The 22,868-nt window shown below is 44.4% G+C and overlaps 1 protein-coding gene across 1 annotated transcript; it reads left to right on the top strand.

The window, feature by feature from the left end:
- Window positions 1-1,592: 1,592 nt before the first annotated feature.
- On the top strand, window positions 1,593-22,758 carry ZBTB8B (zinc finger and BTB domain containing 8B; the record flags this gene model as incomplete). Its single annotated transcript, XM_081308532.1, has 4 exons — window positions 1,593-1,657; window positions 10,086-11,104; window positions 20,106-20,284; window positions 22,441-22,758. 4 exons carry the CDS (start codon window positions 1,593-1,595, stop codon window positions 22,756-22,758), a joined length of 1,581 nt encoding a protein of 526 aa, XP_081164658.1.
- Between the last annotated feature and the right edge of the window lie 110 nt (window positions 22,759-22,868).

The following is a 22,868-nucleotide window of genomic DNA, read 5'->3' as shown; positions in this document are numbered from 1 at the left end:
ACTTACTCCTCATCAGGGTCTCTGCCATCCCTGACCCTCAACCTAAAGTAGCCATTGAATCACTCTTTGTTGTTGCTTGTTTTTTTTTAAATATTTATTTTGTAGTACTCAGCAGACACAACATCTTTTTATTTTATTTTTATGTGGTGCTGAAGATCGAACCCAGCTCCCTGTGCATCCCAGGCAAGAGCTCTACCACTTGAGCCACATCCCAGCCCCGTTGTTACTTGTTTTAATACTTTGCCATGCACTTCATCTATTTACTTATTTCGTTGTGTTGAATTATTGGCCATTCCCCCCTATTATGCTCAAATTGTGTCTCCACCAAAATTCTTATGTTGAATCCTGTTTCTCAGAATGTGACCTTATTTGGAAATAAGGTCATTGCAGATGTAATTAGTTAGTATGAGTCACATTGGATTAAAGCTTTTTTTTCTTTTTGGTAGTGGGGATTGAACACACAGTCTTGGAAGTTTTACCTAAATGCTCTACCACTGAGCTACAACCCCAGCGCCAATTTCTGTTTGGCGCTCTCTCTCTTCCTTGAGACAGGGTCTCAATATGTTGCCCCAGATTGACCTGAAACTCTGGATTCTCTTGCCGCAGCCTCCAAAGTAGCTGAGACTAGAGGCATGCGCTGCTACGCCTGGCTTCACATTGTTTTAGAGTGAACCCCTAATCCAATATGACTGGTATCCTTATTTGGACAGTGAAGGAAAATGCTGTATGAATATGTAGATGATCATCTACAAGCCAAGGACATAGCCCTTGGAACAGATGCTTCCCATACCGCCTTCAGAAGGAGCAAACAAACCCGGCTACCTCGATTTCAGACTTGTAGAATCGTGAGACAATACGTTTCTCTTTACACCATCCAATTGGTGGTACCTCGTTCCAAGTAGCCCTCAAGCTAATATGCCACCCCGCCCCGCGCCGCGCATTAGAACTAAGCTCCTGAGATATGTAACCGGTCTTGTCTTGTTCACAGTTGTCCCAGAACGTGCCAGTACCACCTTGTACGGCTGTTTCACTAGTGTATAGGAATCTGAAAGTCGAAATAGCGAAAGGAGTTGTATCTTTATCTTTTGTAACTACTACTCGGTGAAGGTGGATGGCGGGTGTGCAAGAAAAACCTGTTGAGTAAATTAAACCATTTCCCTCATTTCTGGAATTCTGCGGAGAGCGCCCTAAGTAAAATGAGAGCGGACTGATAAGACAAAGCTCTAATTCTCCAGGCTGCCTTACTATCCACGACGTGCTTTCAGATCTCGGGACAAAGAGACTGATACTTGGCAGATCTCTCAAGTGGGACTCAGAAGACAGAACCGAGACAGCTTGTTACAACCACTGGTTCTTGCCCCTTTTGGCATCTTGGTACTTGTAGTTTTGTCCACTATATCTTCCCCCGAAAAGCAAGAGCTGAGACCACAACTCCCATCACTCCGCGAGCACTGGAGCCTTCAGAGCGCATCCTCTGGAGCGGGCGCCAGCGCTATTGACGAACCTGCTGGCCGAAGGCCCGCCTTCCTGAGCCCAATAGCCTGTACGATTGGCCAGCTGCCCCGCCTCTCACCGGAGGGGGCGCCAGGTGAATGAAAGGGGGGCGTGTCGGTGCGCGTAGCTTGGTGGTGGCGGCGCTGCTGGAACCCGGTGGAAGGTGAGAGCCGAGAAGCAGGTTCGCGCTGCCTCAGTCATTGGTTTGGGGAACATTGGGGGCTCCCCGGGAGGCCAGTTCTGTGGGTGGGTTGCAGGCAGGGTTGCTCCCATCCAGTCAGCCTCCTTCCGAGCGCCTGGCCCTGGCAACTCCTGGGACCCCGGCGGCGCGAACCGGCACTCAGTGGGCGATCCCCTCCCTCCTTCAGCGTGGGGAGAGGCGGGCGCGGCGGCACAGTCACCCCACTCCTTGGCATTGGGCTGTCCCTCGCGTCGTCCAGCCGGGGTCCTGGCGTCCACTCATTACGATGATGAATGATGCTTGGCCCGGCTGGGGCAGTGTCCGCCGCTGCGATGGTCACTTTGTCGGGGAGGCTGCGGGAGGGGCAAGGCCTCGAGGCCCCACCCTCGGGAGCCCTGGACTGCCCAGTAGCTGGTTCCGGAGGTCTCCACCGGTCAGGCTCTGGATAGGGGAGGGTCCTCCTATCTTGGAGTAATTTAGCCTGTAAATTAAAGATGCAGTTGGCCCTGAAATTCTTCCTGTGCAAATGAAAACTCTTCTCTGTGGTTCCCATCCTTTCCATGGGTCGGAGAAAGGAGTGACTTTCCCAACCCAGCACAGGATATCCAGGAGGATTTGGGGGAGATCGGTTAACATAGTGGTTAAGGATGTCAATTCTAGATTCAATTGATTCCAGGTTTTTGGGTTCCTCCTAGCGTGGACGTGTTATCTGTATCTTTGAACCTCAATTTCCTTCTCTGAGAAAGAGGATGTAATGATAACATCTACTGTACTGGATTATTATGAGGTTAAGATTAATATGCTTATAAAGTAGTGGTATCATGTTTTGTACTGAACACTTTACAGTAAATGCTAACAACTTAAGTTTTTATTATTCTCAGGTTGCTGAGACGGGAGGAGTATTGTCAGGAGTGGGCTGGAATTCAAGGTTGCTTTAGCCTCTGATCAAAGATAGATGTGTGTCTGGTTAGGATTCCCTCAAGGGCATATGGGAGTTTGTGTTGCAGGTGGTGATATGGAGCACAGGCACTTTACTTGATTAATTTTTCTATTCCTGACGTCATCCTTATGTCAGGCAGTGTACCCGTGGCTAGTAACTGTTGAACTGGAACCTTGAGAAGGTTAGAAAGGGGCTGGGGATGTGGCTGAAGCAGTAGCGTGCTCGCCTGGCATGTGTGCCGCCAGGGTTTGATCCTCAGCACCACATACAAAGATGTTGTGTCCACCGAAAACTAAAAAATAAATATTAAAAAAAAATCAAAAAGAAGGTTAGAAAGGTCCCTGCCAGAGTGTGGGTAAATGTGCTTCTAAGAGTGTGGTCAATGAGAAGTCTACCCTTACCTGCTTTACCCAGGGAAGTGGTGATCTTCAGCATGTCCCAAGGACGCAGAGCAAGTGGGGTTGATATAAATAAATATTTCATAAGTACATACCAAATGCAGAATTGGGGAAATTTTTGGAAAAATATGTGACTAGTCTTTCTGAAAGTCATGGAGTATTTGAATGTCTTGAAAAAAAATCAAGAATATTTACAGTAAGAAAGCCAAAAGAAATGGGTTTGGGATACTCTGAAAGGAGCATCTTCCAGTGAAAGAAGGAAGTACTCTGGGAAGGAGTCCTGTAGATCAGACTGTTCTGCAAATTAAGAAGTATTATAGTAGTGGTGCACAACTGTAATCCCAGTGAATTGGGAAGCTGAGGCAGAAGGATTGCAAGTTCAAGGCCAAACTCAGCAACTTAGTGAGACCCTGTCTCAAAAAAAAAAAAAAAAAAAAAGGTAAAAAAGGGCTGGGTATGTGACTTAGTGGTTAAATGCCTGTGGGTCCAATCCCTGATACCAAAAAAAAAAAAAAAAAAAAACCAAAAACACAACAACAAGTATTGTAAACTTGGTGTGGTGGTGCATGCTTATAATCCTAGCTACTTGGGAGGCTGAGGCAGAAGGAATGTAAGTTTGAGGCCAGCCTGGGCAATTTAGCAAGACCCTGTCTCAAAAAAAAAAAAAAAAAAAATGGTGGAATGTAGCCCAGAGATAGTATGCTTGCCTACCATGTATAAGGTCCTGGGGGAAAAAGAGTCTGTATATACTTACATATTTAGCTCCCAGGATTGCCAACTTCTTATCCCTATACCCATTCTTCCTATTTTTTTAAATAAATTAACTTATTTTTTTAGGTGGTACCAAAGATGGAACCCAGGTGCCTCACCCATGCTAGGCAAGCGCTCTACCACTGAGCCATAGCCCCAGCATACCACCCCCCTTTTTTTAATTTTAAAAAAGAATGAATCTGGTCATGGTGGGACACTTCTGTAATCCCATCAATTTGGGAGGCTGAGGCAGGAGGGATGCAAGTTTGAGGCCAATCTTAGTAACTTAGTGAGACCCTGTCTCAAAATAAAAAATAAAAAGGGCTAGGGAAGTTGCTTAGTGGTAGAGCACCCCTGGGTTCAATCCCCAGTACCAAAACAAAACAAAACAAAACAAACCTTTCTGTGCATTTGGAATGTAGAACATTTGGAATGTTCTACAATGTTGTATGTATTGCTTTTGTTCTTTTTTTGAGATAAGATCTTGGTAAGTTGTGGAAGCTGGCCTACAACTTGGGATCCTCCTGCTTCAGCCTCTCAAGTCACTAGGATTAACGCATGTGCCACCACCCTTCAAGATTTGCTTTGTATTTTGAGATGGGGGTCTCTTTATGTTGCCAGACTGGTCTCAAGTAATCCTTCTGCCTCAGCCTCTCTAGCAGCTGAGACTACAGGCCTGCACACCACACACCCCCAGTCAAGAAGATTTAAAATGAAAAGTGAAGGTCCCCTGACCACATTCATTCATTCATTCTTCCCTCCCTCCCTCCCTCTTTTCTCCCTCCCACTTTCCTTCTCTCCTTTTTTTCTTTCCTGTACTAATAATTGAACCAGGAGCACTTAACCACTAAGCCATATCACTATCTCTTTATAGTTTTTATATTGAGACAGGGTCTCACTAAGTTGCTGTATTGCTGAGGCTGGCCTCAAACTTGCAATTGTCCTGCCTCAACCTCCTGAGTTACTGAGATTACAGGTGTGCGCCACCAAGCCCAGCCAGACACACTTTTTATCCCTAGTTCTTCTCCCCAAGGGTATCCATTCTTAACTCTTTCTCATATAACTTTCCAGAAAAAAATTACATGTATGCTAGAAAATGCAAATATACATATATGTGTATTTGTGTATATATACACATGTGCATAAACTATACATTTTGTTTTTGATTTTTTATCTCTTAATTTATTTTGATGATCTTTTCATATAAATGTAGATAGTTCTTATATGATTGTGTCAACCTAAATAGCCATCCGAGAGAGATTCTTTAGAGATTAATTAAGTTTATTTGGGAATAGAATAGCATAGCAATGGCAAAGTACATGCCATAGTAAACTTGATATAACCAATGAGATTAGTCAAAGGGAAGTTTTTAAAGACAAAATGAGAAGAATTACATATTTTGAAACAATAATTCTTGGCTGCAAGGATTGCATTGGTCTAATATTAAACAGGCAGTTGTTGGGCATGTGTCCTTGTGGCATTTTGGGGGAAGGTAGCAGTGACCTTTGTGCAAGATTGTGGTTCTGGAAGTCTTTGAGATAATTCTTGTTATCAGAAATTAGCAGGAGATCCCCTCTTTCATACTCTCCTGGCATACTTTGATTTAATTTAATTTTGCTAAGGTTTAACTCAACTTTGCCAGGTATGGTGGTACATATCTGAAATCCCAATGACTCAGGAGTCTGAGATAAGTGGATTGCAAGTTTGAAGTCAGCCTCTGCAATTTAGTGAGAACTTTTCTTAAAAAAAAAAAAAGAAAGAAAGAAAGGAAAGAAAAGAAAGGACTGGGGATGTGGCTCAGTGATTGAGCGCCTCTGGGTTCAGTCTCCACTAATACACCCACCCCCACACACAAAGACTCCACTTTGATTCTGTCAGATTTCACAGTTGCTTACTATTCTGTGGTGTGACTATAATATCAGTGATTTAACTTCTCTCCTAATAATGCAGGTTCAAATTATTTCTACTTTTGTGATAGTACAAAAATGTGATAATACGTAAAACTCTGAATATATGATTTGATGTATTTTGGTGACTACATCTCAACAGGTAAATTTGTAGCAATGAACTTGCTGTGATAAAAAGTGTATGTATTTTAAGGATTTTTTTTTTCCTTTCTTCTTTTTCTTTGAGACTGGCCTTGTTATGTTGTCCAGGCTAGCCTTGAACTGCTGGGCTTAAGTGATCATCCTGTCTCAGCCTCCTGAGTTGATGGAACTATAGGCCCTCACTAACACCCCAGCTTGCATTTTTTTTTTCTTTGACAAGTATTGGGGATTGAACCCTCTACCACCGAGCTACATCCCAGCCTTTTTTATTATTATTTTATTTTGAGACAGAGTCTCAAGTTCCCTAGCCTATTCTGTAACTTGTGATCCTCCTGCCTCAGCCTCCCAGTTGCTGGGATTACTGGTGTGTGCCAGCACACCTGGCCCAGCTTTCATTTAAGATTTTAAAAAATATTTCCAAATCCCTTTCTGAAATGATGCTCCAAATTATATCCTCACCAACACTGGGAATTAGCACATTGAAAAATGTGGTTTTTATCAATCCGAAATGTTTTTTCTCGGTTCTGAGCAAGAATAAAATATAGTATTTAAATATGGTGTTTTTTTGTATCTTGATTTTTACCTTAATATTTTAATTGTTAAAGGCAATAGCAAGAACTGCTAAGAATGCCTGGTTGGGTCATTTGAAAAGGTGAGAATGACCCTGCATCCTGTGACAACTTTCAGGGTTGATTTATTTGGGAACAGTAGAATTTTTCATCTATCTGAGAGTTTTCTTCCTTTTTTTGTTTTTGTTTTTGAACCAAGATGTTAACATTAACTACTTTGGATGAAAAAATTATCAAAATTTTGGTATAATTTCTTTGAGTTTAGAATGAATATAAAAAGGAGAATCTTCTTGATGCCTTAAGTCCATCAATTATAGCCTTGGGCTATAAGTTATTGATGTCCTTAGGCCATTTTGAGTGTGTAGGATCCGTTAATACCTTTAGCTAAATGGCCTTAGGCTGATATTTTAAAAATATTCCTTGTTCAACTTTTTGTAACTTTTTGAATTTTCCCTGTTAGTTCTCACTTTTAAGTTTGTCAGTTGATCTGTTTATAGAAGTTCCTCTCCATTACCTTCCTAATTGGTTCTCTGGTTTCTAAATTTATTACATCCCTTGTTGTAAATATGCATAAAGTAGATATAGATTGCTATTCAAGAAGGTTTCGATGGGTCTTTATGAGTAAAGTCTGTGCAGTTAATGTGTAGGCCTCAGGGGACCTAATTTGCAGGTGGAGAGACCTTTTTGGAAAGAAGGGATTGCCTTGTCTTTGGGTTGGGGGACAAAAACTTTGAGCTCTATTTGTAGAAAGGTAGTGTGGTTGAAGAGTTGTTAGCAGATCTAGGTAGCCTTTTGTGACTCCAGTAAAGGGAGATGATATACAGTTGTCCCTTAGCATGTATAGGGAATTGGTCCCAGGACCCCAAAGGATACCAAATCCCTTCTATAAAATGGCCTGTAATCCCAGTGACTTGGGAGGCTGAGGCAGGAGGATCATGAGTTCAAAGCCAGCCTCAGCAATGAAGAGATACTAAGCAACTCAGTGAGACCCTGTCTCTAAATAAAATTCAAAATAGGGCTGGGAATGTGGCTCAGTGTTCACATGCCCCCAAGTTCAATCCCCGGTATCAAAAAAAAAAAAAAAAAAAAAGGCCTAACATTTGCCTATAACCTATGCACATCCGTTAAATCGTCAATGTATATTCTGTGTAAATAATTGCTATACGGTATTGTCTAGGGAATATTGACAAGAAAAAGGTCTGAACATGTTCAGTACAGACATAACTCCCTCCCACCCTGAATATTTTCAATCTGCAATTGGTTGAACACATGGATGCAGGACCCACAGATACAGAGGACTGACTGTACTTGGTTGTAGGAACTTCTCTGAGCTTGGAGGGTCAGTGGGTAAAGGGGCAGTTATGGTGGTTCTGTGGTTTGTGTGATGAGAGAAGATGAAGGGGAGAGCTGGGGGAAGAGGGCCAGCATCTCTGTCTTCATTACCAGGTGGACTTAAAACTTGATTTATACGTGTTCTACTAAGCAGTTAAGTTCCTTTTAACTTAGCAAACATACTGTAACCAAAACACTATGCCAGGTGCTGAGGGGCTGTCACGGTGAGTGAGACATGCACATGCCTTCAAAGGGCTTGTATTCCACTGACAGAGAAGGGCCAGGAAAGAAAGAAAGAATAGGAACGAGTCAACCAAAGGTAGTGGAGTTCTGTCAATTATGAGTCTTTTTGTTGCAAGCAATAGAAAATCGAACTCAGACTAGCTAAAGCAAAAAGAGACTTAATTGGCTCTTGGCACAGCTTGAGCTGGGGCTCAGATGGTGTCCCCAGGTTCCATCAGCTGACTGGGCTGTGGTCTTTGTCAGGCTGGTTCCCCTGGTGGTATGGTAGCAGTGTCTTTTACATCCTGTATGCTCACAGAGCAGAGTGCTCTTTTTTCCCCCCTCCAAAAAAACCAGCAAATGTTTTATTTCTTTTCATTGGCTCTGGCCAAGCCTTATGGCCATCTCTGAGTCAACCACTCTGATCAGAGGGTGGGATGCAGTGATCATAGCAGCCCGCATTGCATCTTACACACCTGGAGCCCGGGGATAGCACCATCTTTATGCAAAGCACATTGGCCAAGAACAGGGAAAGGATGGTTCCCCAGGAGCCTATAACCACACCAGAACTATTAGAATAGGTAGCATATACTGACTTGCCCAGGAAGCCACCAGATGTTTCCACAAAGTGGTGATAAAAGATGTGAGCTGTGATTGTACTTGTCAATCTCAAAATCCATATTGAGACACTAGAGACTGAATAGTTCTTTTTAGGTTTGGGGTAGTTTTTCATGTGTGGTGCTTGGGATTGAATCCAGCTACCACAGAACTACAATCCCAGCCCTTCCTTAATTGCATTGGTGAGGCTGGCCTCAAACTTGGAATCCTCTTGCCTAAGCCTCCTGAGACGCTGCGATTTCAGCTGTGTGCATCGTGTCCAGATAAATTTGGATATTTTCTGTAATTTGAGCCTTAAAGAAAGGAGAATGTGGGGGGCTCAGTGGTGCACGCCTGTAATCAAAGAGGTTTGGGAGGCTGAGTCAGGAGGATCACAAGTTCAAAGTCAGCCTCAGCAACAGGAAGGCACTAAGCAACTCAATGACATCGTCTCTAAATAAAATACAAAATAGGGCTGGGGATGTGGCTCAGTGGTCCAGTACCCCTGAGTTCAATCCCCAGTAGCCCCTGCCAAAAAAAAAAAAAAAAAATTAAATAAAGAAAAAAGAAAGAAAGGAGAACGTAGGGCATAAGAACGTTGACTCTGGAGGACCATAGACCCAGTTCTGGGTCCTGTCTTTGTTATAGCTAGGGCATCTCCTGTCCTCAACTATCTTGTGGGAAAAATGGGGACAATGTCAGTATTTACTCACAGGGTTTTTATAAAAATTTTTAGAAAATATCCACGTAAAACACTTAAGTATCATGCTCACTTGCAGTTAGCTATAGTTATTTTTGTTCTTCTTTTATCAATTAGCCTAACTGGATAACCTCTGATTTTTTTTTAATTATTTTTTTTCACTTGTTTACTTATTTATTTATTTATGTATGTGGTGCTGAGGATTGAACCCAGGATCTTGCACATGTGAGGCAAGCACTCTACCGCTGAGCCACAACCTTAGCCCCATGGATAACCTCTGATTTTTATTAGATCCCAAATAATTCATGTCATAAAGACACTATTGAACCAGTGATTTTAGAAGTTGTGTTTTTGTTGTTGATGATGATGATCCAGGGATTGAACCTAGAGGTTCAATCAACCACTGAGCCACATCCCTATCCCTTTTTATTTTTTTATTTCAAGACAGGGTCTTACTAAGTTCTCAGGGCCTCACCAAGTTGCTGAGGCTGGCATTGAATTTGTGTTTCCCTTGCCTTAACCTCCTGAGTTGCTGGGATTACAGGCATGCACCATCATGATGAACTATAAGAATTTTATTTTATGTTTTTAATGAGCATTTTGCCGGGTGTGGTGGTACACACCTATAATGCCAGCTGTTTGGAAGACTGGGGCAGGCAGATCGCAAGTTCCAGTCCAACCTGGGCAACTTAGCAAGACCCTGCCTCAAAATAAAAAAATAAATAAAAATGGTTGAGGATGTAGCTCAGTGGTAGAGAGTTCCTGGGTTCCATTCCCCAGACTGCCAAAACATAGTAAGCATCTTATTTGTAAGGTTGGAGTTTATGAGTTAACTTAAACAAAAATCTTGGCAGAGATACAGGCCACTTCAGAGCAGCCGCAGCAGCTGGTGGCGAAATGGAGATGCAGTCCTATTATGCCAAGCTCTTGGGGGAGCTGAATGAACAGCGGAAGAGAGACTTTTTCTGTGACTGCAGCATCATCGTGGAAGGGCGCATCTTCAAGGCCCACAGGAACATCTTGTTTGCCAACAGCGGCTACTTCCGAGCCCTGCTCATTCACTATATCCAGGACAGCGGGCGGCACAGCACCGCCTCCTTGGACATCGTCACCTCCGACGCCTTCTCCACCATTTTAGATTTCCTTTATTCCGGGAAGTTGGATTTGTGTGGGGAGAATGTGATTGAAGTCATGTCAGCCGCCAGCTACCTGCAGATGAACGACGTGGTGAACTTCTGCAAGACATATATCCGGTCGTCCCTTGATATTTGCCGAAAGATGGAGAAGGAGGCCGCTGTGGCTGCAGCGGTGGCCGCAGCCGCAGCGGCAGCAGCAGCAGCAGCTCATCAGGTCGACAGTGAGAGCCCCAGTTCAGGCAAGGAGGGGACCTCCTGTGGCACCAAGAGCTTGGTGTCCTCTCCAGCCAAGGGAGAAGAGAGTGTGGACCCGAGAGAATCCCCTTGCGATGACTGCGGGGACTGCCACCCCTTGGAACTGGTGGTGAAAGACAGCCAGAGTGGAGGCTCGACTGATAGTGACTTCACCACTCTGCCCAAACGGGTAGAGCCCAAGGTAGAATTCGATGCCGCTGAAGTGGAGGTGGAGGTGGGTGAACAGCTGCAGCAGTATGCCGCCCCCCTGAGTCCGGCCCACATGGAGGAAGCCTTGCCCAGCGGCCAGGCCATGGACTTGGCTTACAGTAACTACCACGTGAAGCAGTTCCTAGAGGCGCTCTTGCGCAACGGTGCTGTCCCGAGCAAAGACGAGGCAGACCATCACTTCCCTCGGGGCTTGGAGGGAAGACCGGAAGGTGCAGGGGTAGCTATGAGTTCCATGATGGACGTCCAGACTGACTGGTATGGAGAGGACTCAGGTGAGCTCCATTAACATTCGTCGTCTCTGCTGGTCATTTAGCATGCACCGTCTGTGCCTTGTGTTCTTCCATCATCGTGGTCACCATCACCATTGTCGTTTGTCACTGCCAACATCTGTCACCATCACCACCAGCACCACCATCACTGCTGCCACTACCACCACCACCTGCTCCATTCAGGACATCGTTTCTTCAGGTATCTGTGTTTTACCTCTACAGCCAGAGTACAGTCCTCTTTTGGTATACATGAGGGATTGGTTCCAGGATTCCCTCAGATAATAAGTACCCGGTGCTCAAGTCCCTTATGTAAAATGATGCAGTATTTGCCTGTCACCTATAAACATCCTCCTATATACTTTAAATCATGTCCAGATTATGAATAATATCTAATACAATGCAAATGCTATGTGAATAGTTGTTATACTACATTGTTTGGGGAACAATGACAAAACAATGAAAAAATCTGCACTTGTTCAGTCACTTTCTTCCCAAATATTTTCAGTTCATGATTGGTTGAATTCATGGATAATGAGGGCATGTTGAGGGCAATTTGTAGATACGGAAAGAAGCCCCTCTTTTTCACTCTCCAGCAATGGGATCTTAGTTAAATCACTGAATCTCTGAGCCTGTTTTGCCATATTTGAGTTGGAAAGAACCGTTCCTACCCTATCTTTCCCACAAGGTTATTGTGAGGATCAGAAGACAAGGTTGTCAGTATTTTTTCCTGACGAAGGATACTGTGTTCTGTTGCAAAGGAGATTTATATGGTGCCTGGCACATAGTAGGCACTCAGTATATATGAGTGGTTGAAGTGCTGTCTACTTGAGAATATTTTAAAACTAGTGTTTAGCTCCATGGGAGTTAATTTCTCACATCCTTTAGTAGGTGTGTCTGTGTTTCGGTGCTGGTGCTGGAACCCCAGGGCCTCATGCTTACTGAGCTGCATCCCCAGCCCCAGGCCATTTGTGCTTTAAGAGAATTTGGTTGTTTTCTTGAGCAATTTTGAAAAATGAGTTCACATGTTTAACTCTTCTTAACAGGTAGAACAATCACAAGCCAGCTTATGGGAGACAGAATCAACTGGGCTTCTACTTTACTGATGAAAGGTGACTTCAGAACCTCAAGAAGTAATGAATCACCTTCTAGTTCCACCTTCAGTATTAAACAATGAAAATCTTTTAAATAAGAGGAAATCAGGCCAGGCACAGTGGCGCATACCTGTAACCCCAGCAGGTTGGGAGGCTGAGGCAGGAGAATTGCAAGTTCAAAGCCAGCCTCAGCAAAAGTGAGGTGCTAAGCAACTCAGTGAGACCCTGTCTCTAAATAAAATACAAAATAAGGCTGGGGATGTGGCTCAGTGGTCAAGTGCCCCTGAGTTCAATCCCTGGTACCAAAAAAAAAAAAAAAAAGAGGAAATCAATTACATTTATTCCTTATTAAATGACCATTTTGATACTTGTTAATTTCTTTCTTTCTTTTTATTTTTTTATTTTATTTTTTAAAACATTATTATTTATTTTATTTTATTTCATTTTAGTTCTAGGTGGACACAATATCTTTATTATTATTATTTTTATGTGGTGCTGAGGATTGAACCCAGTTCCCCACGCATACCAGGCGAGCGCGCTACCAATTGAGCCACATCCCCAGCCCCTCTTTTTATTTTTTTTTAAAGCAAGAATACCATGTCTGATTAAAACTAGACTTCAAAAACTTGAAAATGCTGCTCTTGTCTTCCAAGTCTCTGGCTTAACCAGCATTTGTTTAAGACGGGCTGTTTCAGTGAATATACTGTGGGGACTTGTTGGAATTCCCGTTTCTTCGTGATAATAGCATTTCACGGGCTGGGGGTATAGCTCCGTGGTACAGTGCTTGTCTAGCATATATAAGACCCTGGGTTCAGTCCCCAATACCACCAAATACCATTTGTTCATCCTACAACTATTAACATGATTTTAAGTATTAAAAATAGCATTTCACCATCCACGAGACCCTCATAATCCCCCATGAATTTGGCAGAGGAAATATGGGGAAACAGAGACTGGGAAGGGTTTAGTGAACTTTCCAAACGCAGAATCCATAATCAAGTATCAGAGCTTCAACTAGAAACCTGGGTTGGCTCTGGGTGCCGTGGTGCATGCCTGTAATCCCGGGGCTCAGGAGGCTGAGGCAGGAGGATCTTGAGTTCAAAGCCAGTCTCAGCAAAAGCAAGGAGCTAAACAACTCAGTGAGACCCTGTCTCTAAATAAACTACAAAATAGGGCTGGGGAGTAGCTTAATGGTAGAGTGCCCTTGAGTTCAATCCCCAGTACCAAAAAAAAAAAAAAAAAAAAAGAAAAAAAGAAACCTGGGCTGGTTTTATTCCACTTACTAAAGTGACTGAGAAGGTGGCTTGAGGGGATAGAGAATTTCAGTGTCATGATTTTTTGTCCTTTAGCCCCTCTTTCCATAAGCTCAAAGAGTATCTAGAAATAGTAACTTGGCTCTGCACCACCTTTATTCAAGTCTGGTCTTGACCAGTATGGAAAGTCAGGTTTATAACTGCAGGGTATTATGGCGAGGAGCTACCTGGGCCTCAGCAGTGCCTGTTGTCACCCAAGTATTGATTTCATTAACATAGCTCCAGAGTAAATTTATTCCAAGTGCCAAGGCACATAGTAGGATTGATTTGTTTGGTTATTCATTTATTTACTCCAATATTTGAGCTCTTTCCTTGTGAAGGCACAAAGCTGTCACACATGGATGCAGCCCTCAAAGAACTAATGGTGTCTTTTTGTGGGGGCAGAGGTACCAGGGATTGAACTCAGGGGTACTTGACCACTGAGCCACATCCCCAGCCCTGTTTTGTATTTTATTTATAGACAGAGTCTCGCAGAGTTGCTCAGTACCTTGCAGTTCCTGAAGCTGGCTTTGAACTCTCGATACTCTTGGCCTCAGCCTCCTGAGCCATTGGAATTATAGGTGTATGCCACCACACCTGGCCCAGTGGTGTCTTTAGAGAAGATAAGACATGTTTAGAAATGACGTCATCTCTTCCTGGCACTAAGAGAGAGAGTTCTGTGTTCATAGTGGTCTACCAAGAGAATGATTTCTTACTGGGAATCCTGGGAGATTCCACAGACATGGCATTCCAGAGTAAGAGAAGGAGACAGGGAAAAATTGATTTGAGTCAGACTGCAGGAAATCCTCAATGCTTAGTGAGGCTTTATCTACAGGACAGAGGAGTTTTAGGTAATTTGTGAGCTTGGAATAGACCAGATATATGCTTCAGGGAGATTAATTTGGCCTCAACACGAGATGGCATGAGACAGGGCAGGGACCCTGGGAGGTTGCTGCAATAATCACAAATATGCATTGTTCATCCCTGACATAGCAGACGCTGTCAAAGCTAAGGTCCTCCTGTCATCTCATCTCCTCCAGACTCTTCAACCCCAGCTCCAGCATGTCCCACCTCTTCTTGGAAAGTTCACCTACATTGGTTGCCTGCATTGTTTTGCTTCCTAGTGAAGATAGGACACCCTAGGAAGTAAATTGGAAAGAAGATGTAGTGATTAGAAATTGTATAGGTATCGGGGAATGTTCCAGACAGGGAGAGCAAAGTGCAAAGGTCCATGTGTATGATCATGCTTGTGAGTGAACAAAAGGGACAGCACAGATTCTGGAGTGGCTTTAGTGGGCTGAGCAAGGCTGAGAGTGTAGAGAGATGAGGAGGCCGGGTGAGGGTCGACCAGGTCAGGCTTTGCAGGCCATGGGAAGTCCTTTAGATTTTTTTTTTTTGTACCAGGGATTGAACCCAGAGGGGCTTAAGCACTAAGCCACATCCCCAGGCTCTTAATCTTTCTTTGGAGACAGGGTCTGCTGAGTTGCTTAGTTGCCTCATTTAAGTTGCTGAGGCTGACTTTGAACTTGTGATCCTCTTGTCTCAGACTCCCGTTTGCTGGGAGCCAGTGCCACCATGCCTGGCAGGAGGTTCTCTTTTGATGTCTCTTTTTCTCAATGAGTTAAGAAGTAAGAACAGCTGCTGAAATTGAGGAGTAGGAGTTGGGGTTTGAGTTTTGAGCAAAGGGAAGGATTAAAATAGTCACTGAGAAAAGTGGAAGAGTGAATGAACCAGGGAGACAGTTAGGATGCCTGGGCAGAACCAATGGATCTTATGAGTTTAGTGGTCATGGATTTAAAATGAGATCAGAAGTGGGAGGGATGGCCCAGTCCTGTAATCCCAGCTACTTAGGAGGCTGAGACAGGAGGATGGCAAGTTTGAGGCCAGCCTTGGCAATTTAGCAAGAAGCTACCTCAAAATTTAAAAAGGGGTTGGTGATGTAGTTCATGGTAGAGCACTTGCTTGCAATAGGCTCTGGATTCAATCCCCAGTACCACAAAACAAACAAATCAACAACAACAAAAAATGAGATCAGAACACACAGTTGTATATTTTTCTCTGTTGGTGTTAAGTTGCCTTGTTTCAGGTATGGACTAGCTAGAAAGCACTGGGGTCATGATTCTCATCACTGACTGTGCATTAGATTTGGAGGGGCACTTTAAAAATATGATGCTAGTCAGGCTCAGTGGTGCAAGCCTGTGATCCCAGTGACTTGGGGTGGTGGTGAGGCAGGGGATTGCAAGTTTGGGGCCAGCCAGGCTTAGCAACTTAGTGAGGCCCCGTATCAAAAAATAAAAAGACCTGGGGATGTAGTTCAGTGGTTAAGTACCCCTGGATTCAATTCCCACTACCCCCCATCCCCAAAAAGGATGCTGGACTTGTAGCTCAATAGTAGAGCACTTGCCTAGCATCTGTGAACTCTGGGTTTGATCTCTAGCAACACACACACACACACACACATATAAATATTTTGTTTAGTTGTAAATGGACACAATACCTTTATTTTGTTTGTTTATTTATTTTTATGTGGTGCTGAGGATCGAACCCAGTACCTCACCTGTGAGGCAAGTGCTCTACTGCTGAGTCCTAGCCCCAGCCCTAGCCCCTGGACATCAGTATATTTTTAAGTGTTCCAGGTAATTCTGATATGTAGGTAAGTTGTATCCTGGGATCTGTTGGTTGTCTAGGATCAGGGCGCTGAGTTGGGTAGAGAACAAAGGTCTGGAGAAGAGGAGATGAAGTCAAGGGACAGAAAGGCCAGGGTATTATAAGGGTGGTTTTCAGTATTCGCGCCAAGGATTAAACCGAGAGTTGCTGAAGGCCGGGTGTTTGCAACTTTAAAGGATGGGATAGCCTAGGGCTGGGTGACCCTAAGAGAGGGGCAGAAATGGGATCATCTGATGACAAGAGTTTCAGAGGTCTCAGGGCTTAAGGAAGGAGGCAGAGACAGTGTGAAAAGGGCAGTGAAGCACAGGAGGCCCCTCCCCGCCTCTGACCCAGGGGCAGCAGGTGCTCAGCGGGGAGCATGGACTCAGCCCAGGCAGCCATTCCAGTCCATGGAGGACTCTCCAACCTGTGTCCTTCCCCTCCCCCCAGCTCCAGATTTACCTGTCTGACCTGGGCATCCCCATGTGGGCACTCTGCACACACCTCAAACAGTGAAATCCAAGCAGACGCTTCTTCCTGCACCTGCTCTCCTCCCGTGTTCCCTGCCAACTCCGCCATCCTCCACCAAGTCGCCAACCCACAATCTGTGTCATAATTTAGAGCCTTTTCTTTCCCTGGTCCCCACCTGCAAGGTGGTCATCAGGGCTGCTGGTTTTCCTTCTCCTCAGTTGTCCACCCCAGGACCACTGTTTTAGTTCATGGCATCTCTCATGCAGACCTGCATCCCCTCCTACTTGGAATTCCTACCTTTAATCTTTTTTTTTTTTTTTTTTAAAGAGAGAGTGAGTGAGAGAGAGAGAGAGAATTTTTAATATTTATTTTTTAGTTCTCGGCAGACACAACATCTTTGTTGGTATGTGGTGCTGAGGATCGAACCCGGGCCGCACGCATGCCAGGCGAGCGCGCTACCGCTTGAGCCACATCCCCAGCCCCCCTACCTTTAATCTTGCCTCTCTTAAATCTTTCCTCTGAATTGTCTCCAGAGGGATCTTTTAAAATTAAACCTGGCCAGATGCAGTGTCCTATGCCTGTAATCCCAGCAGCTCCAGAGGCTGAGGCAGGAGGATTGCAAATTCAAAGCCAGTATCAGGAACTTAGCAAGGCCCTAAGCAACTCAGTGAAACCCTGTCTCTAAATCAAATATAAAAAACGGTCTGGGGATGTGGTTCAGTGGTTGAGTGTCCCTGGGTTCAATTCCAAAAAAAAAAAAAAAAAAAAAAAGTCAAATCTGACCATGAAAAATCTGATCATATACCTGCCCTGCCTAAAATCATAGATGTTTATAGAGCAAAGTTCCAGTTCCTTAACCTGTCAGCTCCACCAGGACAGGTAGTTTTGTCTCTTAATGTTCACTGTTGTGTCCCCAGGGCCTAAGACAAAGCCTTACACATAGTTGGTGCTCAGTGTAAATTTGCTGAATAAACAAATGAATGAAACCATCACAGTCTGGCTCTTGCCTCTTCCTCAGCCTCATTCCTAATTCCCCTTCTCATACTCCATATGATCATTAATCTCTATGCTTGAGCATGTGTTCTTCCTCTACCTGGGATCCCTTTATCTGGAACTTCTGGTGAACTCATTCATTCTTCAAAACCTTGCTCAAAGGTCACCTCTTCTCTGGAATCACCTCTGAATTCCTAGAGAAAATCATGACTTTCTTATCTATATTTCTTCAACACTTTGAACTTTACGTGTGTTACATGGTATTGTATAGGTATATTCACATGTCTGGAAACATGGTACCTAGGACGTAATATGCATTCAAGGGAACTGTTGTTGCACTGGGAAGTTAGATTATGAACGAGAATGGAAAGTAATGAGATAATTCATACCTTTCTGATGAAGAAATGGTTAACAGTTTCCTATCCCACCCCCAGGACTTATGCTGGGCCCATTTTACTTTATGTTCCTGTAGATAATCAAGGGTATAGTCCAAGACCAAGCTGAGGGGGTCTGCACAACGCCAAAGGCATTTGGCAGGAAGATGAACTATGAGCTGCTGCTTTTATCCCAGGAAACAGATTATCACTCCTATTGCATGGGTATCTCAGGACCTACAGTGTAATCAGTAAGAAAGATCGTAGTCCACCCTATGTTTGGTGTTGAGCTATGAGGTGCTGCTTTATCTTAGGAAACATATTTTTAGAGTCCCCATATAGTTTGCAAAATGTTAGGCATTATCAGGGTGGGAACCAGAAACTGAAGAGAATATATCCACCCCTCCACCAAAAGATGTTGGGCTCTCCCTTAGAATTCCCGTGCTATATTTTTGCGGCAGCTGGAGAAGAGTTAGGTGTCCTGAGGTGGTCCCAGAGACAGAGTTACTACAGTGTTGAGAGAGACCACAAGAGCCAAAGAAATGATGATGATAGGGCTGGGGTTGTGGCTCAGCGGTAAAGTGCTCGCCTAGCACGTGCGAGGCCCTGGGTTCGATCCTCAGCACCACATAAAAATAAATAAATAAAATAAAGGTATAAAAATTATTAAGAAAAAGAAATGATGATGATGGCAAAATGGCTAATATTTATGAGTGCTTGCTATGTACCAGGTGCTGCACTTTAGGTGTTAAATTTCATTTCATTCTTATCACAATCCAATGAGGTGGGAATGATAGTCATAACCTGTTTTACAGATGAGGAAAGTAAGGCACAGAGAAGTTGAGTGAGAAGTCCAAGGGCACACAGCCAATAGTTGATAGAACCAGGACTTAAACCCAGCTTTCTCTACCCAAAACGTTTGAGTCCCCATGTCCCCATGGATATGATAACCAAAGTTGTGAATCCTGAAGGGCACAAATAGAAGGAACAAATCTCAGAATACTGCAGTAAGTGCAACTCAGAAGACCTGAGAGGAACCGTTTTTATATGTGTGACAACCATGACATCACCTTACTGGTTGTATAAGCAAGGTGGGGAAAAAATGTAGGAGCAAGGCTTAAGTGTATTCTGGGGTATTTGATGATTTCAGATATATTGAGTTAATATGAATTTCAAACAATTTAAGGTCTGCATTATAGCAGACCTCTTCTACATATTCCTGGAAGATATCCTTAGGAACTGTTGTCCATATTCCTGGAAGATATTCTTAGGAACTGTTGTCCGGGCATGAATTCTGATCCAGAAGTCTGTTCCTCCTTAGGATTTTTTCAGTTTTGAAGATAATGAGATAATTCAGAGTCTGTCTTCTTCTCAAGCTATTATAACAAAGTATAAGGGACCAGGTGGCATAAACAACAGAAATGTATTTTCTCACAGTTGGAAGGCTTGAAGTCCAAGGTGGAGGTGCAGGCAAGGTTGGTTTCTGGTGAGGCCTCTCTTCTTGGTTTGCAGATGGTAGTTCCCACAGTGTCCTCACACGGGCTTGTGTGTGCTCTAGGGTAGGGAGGGGAGACCAGAATAAGGGGGAGAGAGAGACTGAAAGAGCAGTCATTTCTAGTGTCTTCTCTTATAGGGCCTCCAGACCTATCATTTAAGCACCACTCTTATGAGCTCTTTTAGCATGAATTACCTCCTTAAAGGCCTTATCTCCAAATACAGTCAGCTTAGGGGTTAAGCCTTTAAGGTATGAATTTGTGGGGGGACACGGTACAGTACCTAACAAGGTCTCACCATCTCAAAATGAAATCAAACAGAATAGACACACCAGAGGGAGTATGTTTCAGGAAGCATCTCCAGCTCTCCACGTGAAGATACCTGTGTCCTGGGATGTATTTCTGACTGTGAGTCACAGAGAAGTGTGAGAGCTGTGTCTGTGGCGGTTCCTGCAACCTAGTGTCAGAAGCCCATTTTACGTCTAGCTCATTGGGAGCCAGAGCTGGAGTTAGGTTGGTGTTTTGATACCCTCCCTGTGTGTCTGGGCTGGTGGAATCCCCCAGCTCCGGATCCCATCCATCAGAGGGTGGCCAGGGTTTCCACGGCTTACAGTACCGCTAAATCAATCCATTGGGTTCTTCAGGTGACGTGTTGGTCGTCCCCATCAAGCTGCACAAGTGTCCTTTCTGCCCTTACACTGCCAAACAGAAGGGCATCCTCAAGCGGCACATCCGCTCGCACACTGGCGAGCGGCCCTACCCGTGCGAGACCTGCGGGAAGAGGTTCACCAGGCAGGAGCACCTGCGGAGCCACGCCCTGAGCGTAAGTGCCCCGCCCCAGGGCTCTTCTGGCAGGGACAGCTCCTGATATTACGTAATGTAAGGGTAAAGCAGCTTGTCTTTCCCTTCTCTGTCCTCTGAGGTATTGTCAGAGAATTTTGAACATATTTCTCCTACTGAATTAAAGCTGGGCTGGTAGCACTTAGAGAAAACTAAAACACAGATGATTACAGACTGGTTTTCTTTCCTTCCTCCTCTTTCTTTCACTCTCCCGCGCCTCCCAGACCCCTTTCTGCTGGGAACTGAACCTAAGGGCACTTTGTCATTGAGCCACATCCCCATTAGGGCCTTGCCACACAGACTAGTTTTCTACAGAGAGAGAGTAAAGGACTTTTAGATCCTGCTTAGGAATGGTTGTCAAAAGGCAGAGAACAACAGGGCTTGGACAGGGAAGTGGGGATCTTCCCACTGGTGTGATCCCAGAGATAACCTGCATCCTCAGTTTCCCCTGGGGGTAGAGGAGGGGTGTGTTACCATGTATAAGGCTACCTGTAGGCAGCAAAGAGGGCTTCAACCCAAAGTTACCTCTCTTCTATCTAGCTGCCCCTAGGATTCTATTTTCATGTGAGCTGGTGATTCCCATCAGCCACAGAACCTTCCAGCCATTTAGAAAGACTCTGCATTTATGGTCATCTCTGAGCAAGGTAGTTAATCTTTGGAAAAGCCAAAATAAGGCCAGGGAATGTAGCTCAGTGGTAGAACGCTTGCCTAGCATGTACAAGGCCCTGCATTCCATCCCCCGCACTGCCCCCCAACCAAAAAAAAAAAAAAAAAAAAGAATGTGAGCCGAGTGCAGTGGTGCACACCTGTAATCCTAGCGAGTTTGGAGGCTGAGACGGGAGAATCTCGAGTTCAAAGCCAGCTTCAGCAATGGTGAGGTGCTAAAGCAACTCAGTGAGACCCTGTCTCTAAAAATTATACAAAATAGGTCTGGGGATGTGGCTCAGTGGTCGGGTGCTCCTGCATTCAATCCCTGGTACCCCCGCCCCCCCCCAAAAAAAAAAGAATGTAAAAACCCATAGAATGAGATAAAATCTCTGCAAGACACATGTTTGGTAAGGGTCTGAAAAATTTAAAGAACTCTTACAATGAAACAATAAAAAAGGCATAATTTAGTTAAACATGGTCAAAGAATTTGAGTAGGTATTTCTCTAATAAAAAGACATGCAAATGGCCAATGAGCACCTGTAAAGATGCTCACCATTATTACTTATAGGGTAAATGCAAATCAAAGCCAACGTGAGATGCTACTTTACACCCACTAGATGCTATCATTGTTGGTTGTCTTTATCAGTCTTTCTTGTCCCTCTCTCTTGTATGTATCCTGGTTCTCAGAGCTGCTGTACCCTGGAGTCCCTATAGAGTGCACACATTAGAAAGACATTACCTGGGGCTGGGGATATACTTCAGTTGGCAGAGTGCTTGCCTCGAATGTACAAGCCCTGGGTTCAATCCTCAGCACCCCCCCAAAAAAAAAAAAAGATATTTCCTTATACAAAGGGAGTGACACATACCTGTAATCCCAGCTCCTCAGGAAGCTGAGGCAGGAGGGTGGAAAATTCAATGCCACCCTGAGCAACTTAGCAAGACCCTGTCTCAAATTTTTAAAAGATAAATAAAAAGAGCCAAGGGTTCAGCTCAGTGATGGAGTGTTTGCCCAGTACATGCAAGTCCCTGAGTTCAATCCCTAGCATCAATCCTAATCAGTTCATTGAATGCCCTTTATGTGCCAAGAACTAGGAATTCAGTAATGAATGAGATAGCTTCTGTCCTTGCCCCTTAGAGCCTATAGACTACTGAATTTTGTCAATGATTTATGAGGCATACAACAAAGGAAGAAGCATAGGTGAGAATATATAGTTGGGGACCCTAAGCTGGCTCAGAGCATCAGGGACAACTTTCTTGAAAGGCATTAGAGAAGAGCGAGGAGCTGGAGATGGGAAGGGGGAACACTCCACACACATCCAGTGGTCCTGGGGTGGAAAGGACCTCGGTGAGACTGAGACTCTGCAGAGAAAGCAAGGGGGAGAGGACATGAAGTGAGGGTGGAGGTCAGGCAGGGGCCAGATCACATGAAGCCTGTGGACCGTGGCTCAACCCCTTTTCTGTGATATTTACTGTGTCTTTTTGTGATCATAGGTACACAGATCTAACCGCCCAATCATCTGCAAGGGCTGCAGAAGAACCTTCACTAGCCACCTTTCTCAGGGGCTGCGGCGCTTCGGGTTGTGTGACAGCTGCACCTGTGTTACAGACACTCATGATGACGATGATGATTTGATGCCCATCAACCTTAGCCTTGTGGAGGCGTCATCTGAAAGCCAAGAGAAGAGTGACACAGACAATGACTGGCCAATCTATGTGGAGTCTGGCGAGGAGAACGACCCCACCGGAGAAGATTCTGATGACAAACCACAAATTCTATCCAATGCATCAGAGCGGGAGACACTGACATAGCAATAAATGGGTGGGGAAGACATCTTAGAATGCATTCTTGCTCATTCTGCGGCAAAAGCCCCCATTGGTTCAATATTGTGCAACCCTGGGAGGAACTTTTTTGTTTTTTC

This window comes from Spermophilus citellus (genome assembly GCF_964194105.1).
Source record: "Spermophilus citellus genome assembly, chromosome: 9".
NCBI classification, from domain to species: domain Eukaryota; kingdom Metazoa; phylum Chordata; class Mammalia; order Rodentia; family Sciuridae; genus Spermophilus; species Spermophilus citellus.
Note: the sequence above shows the minus strand (reverse complement) of the source record. Positions and strands in the feature narration are given on the sequence as shown.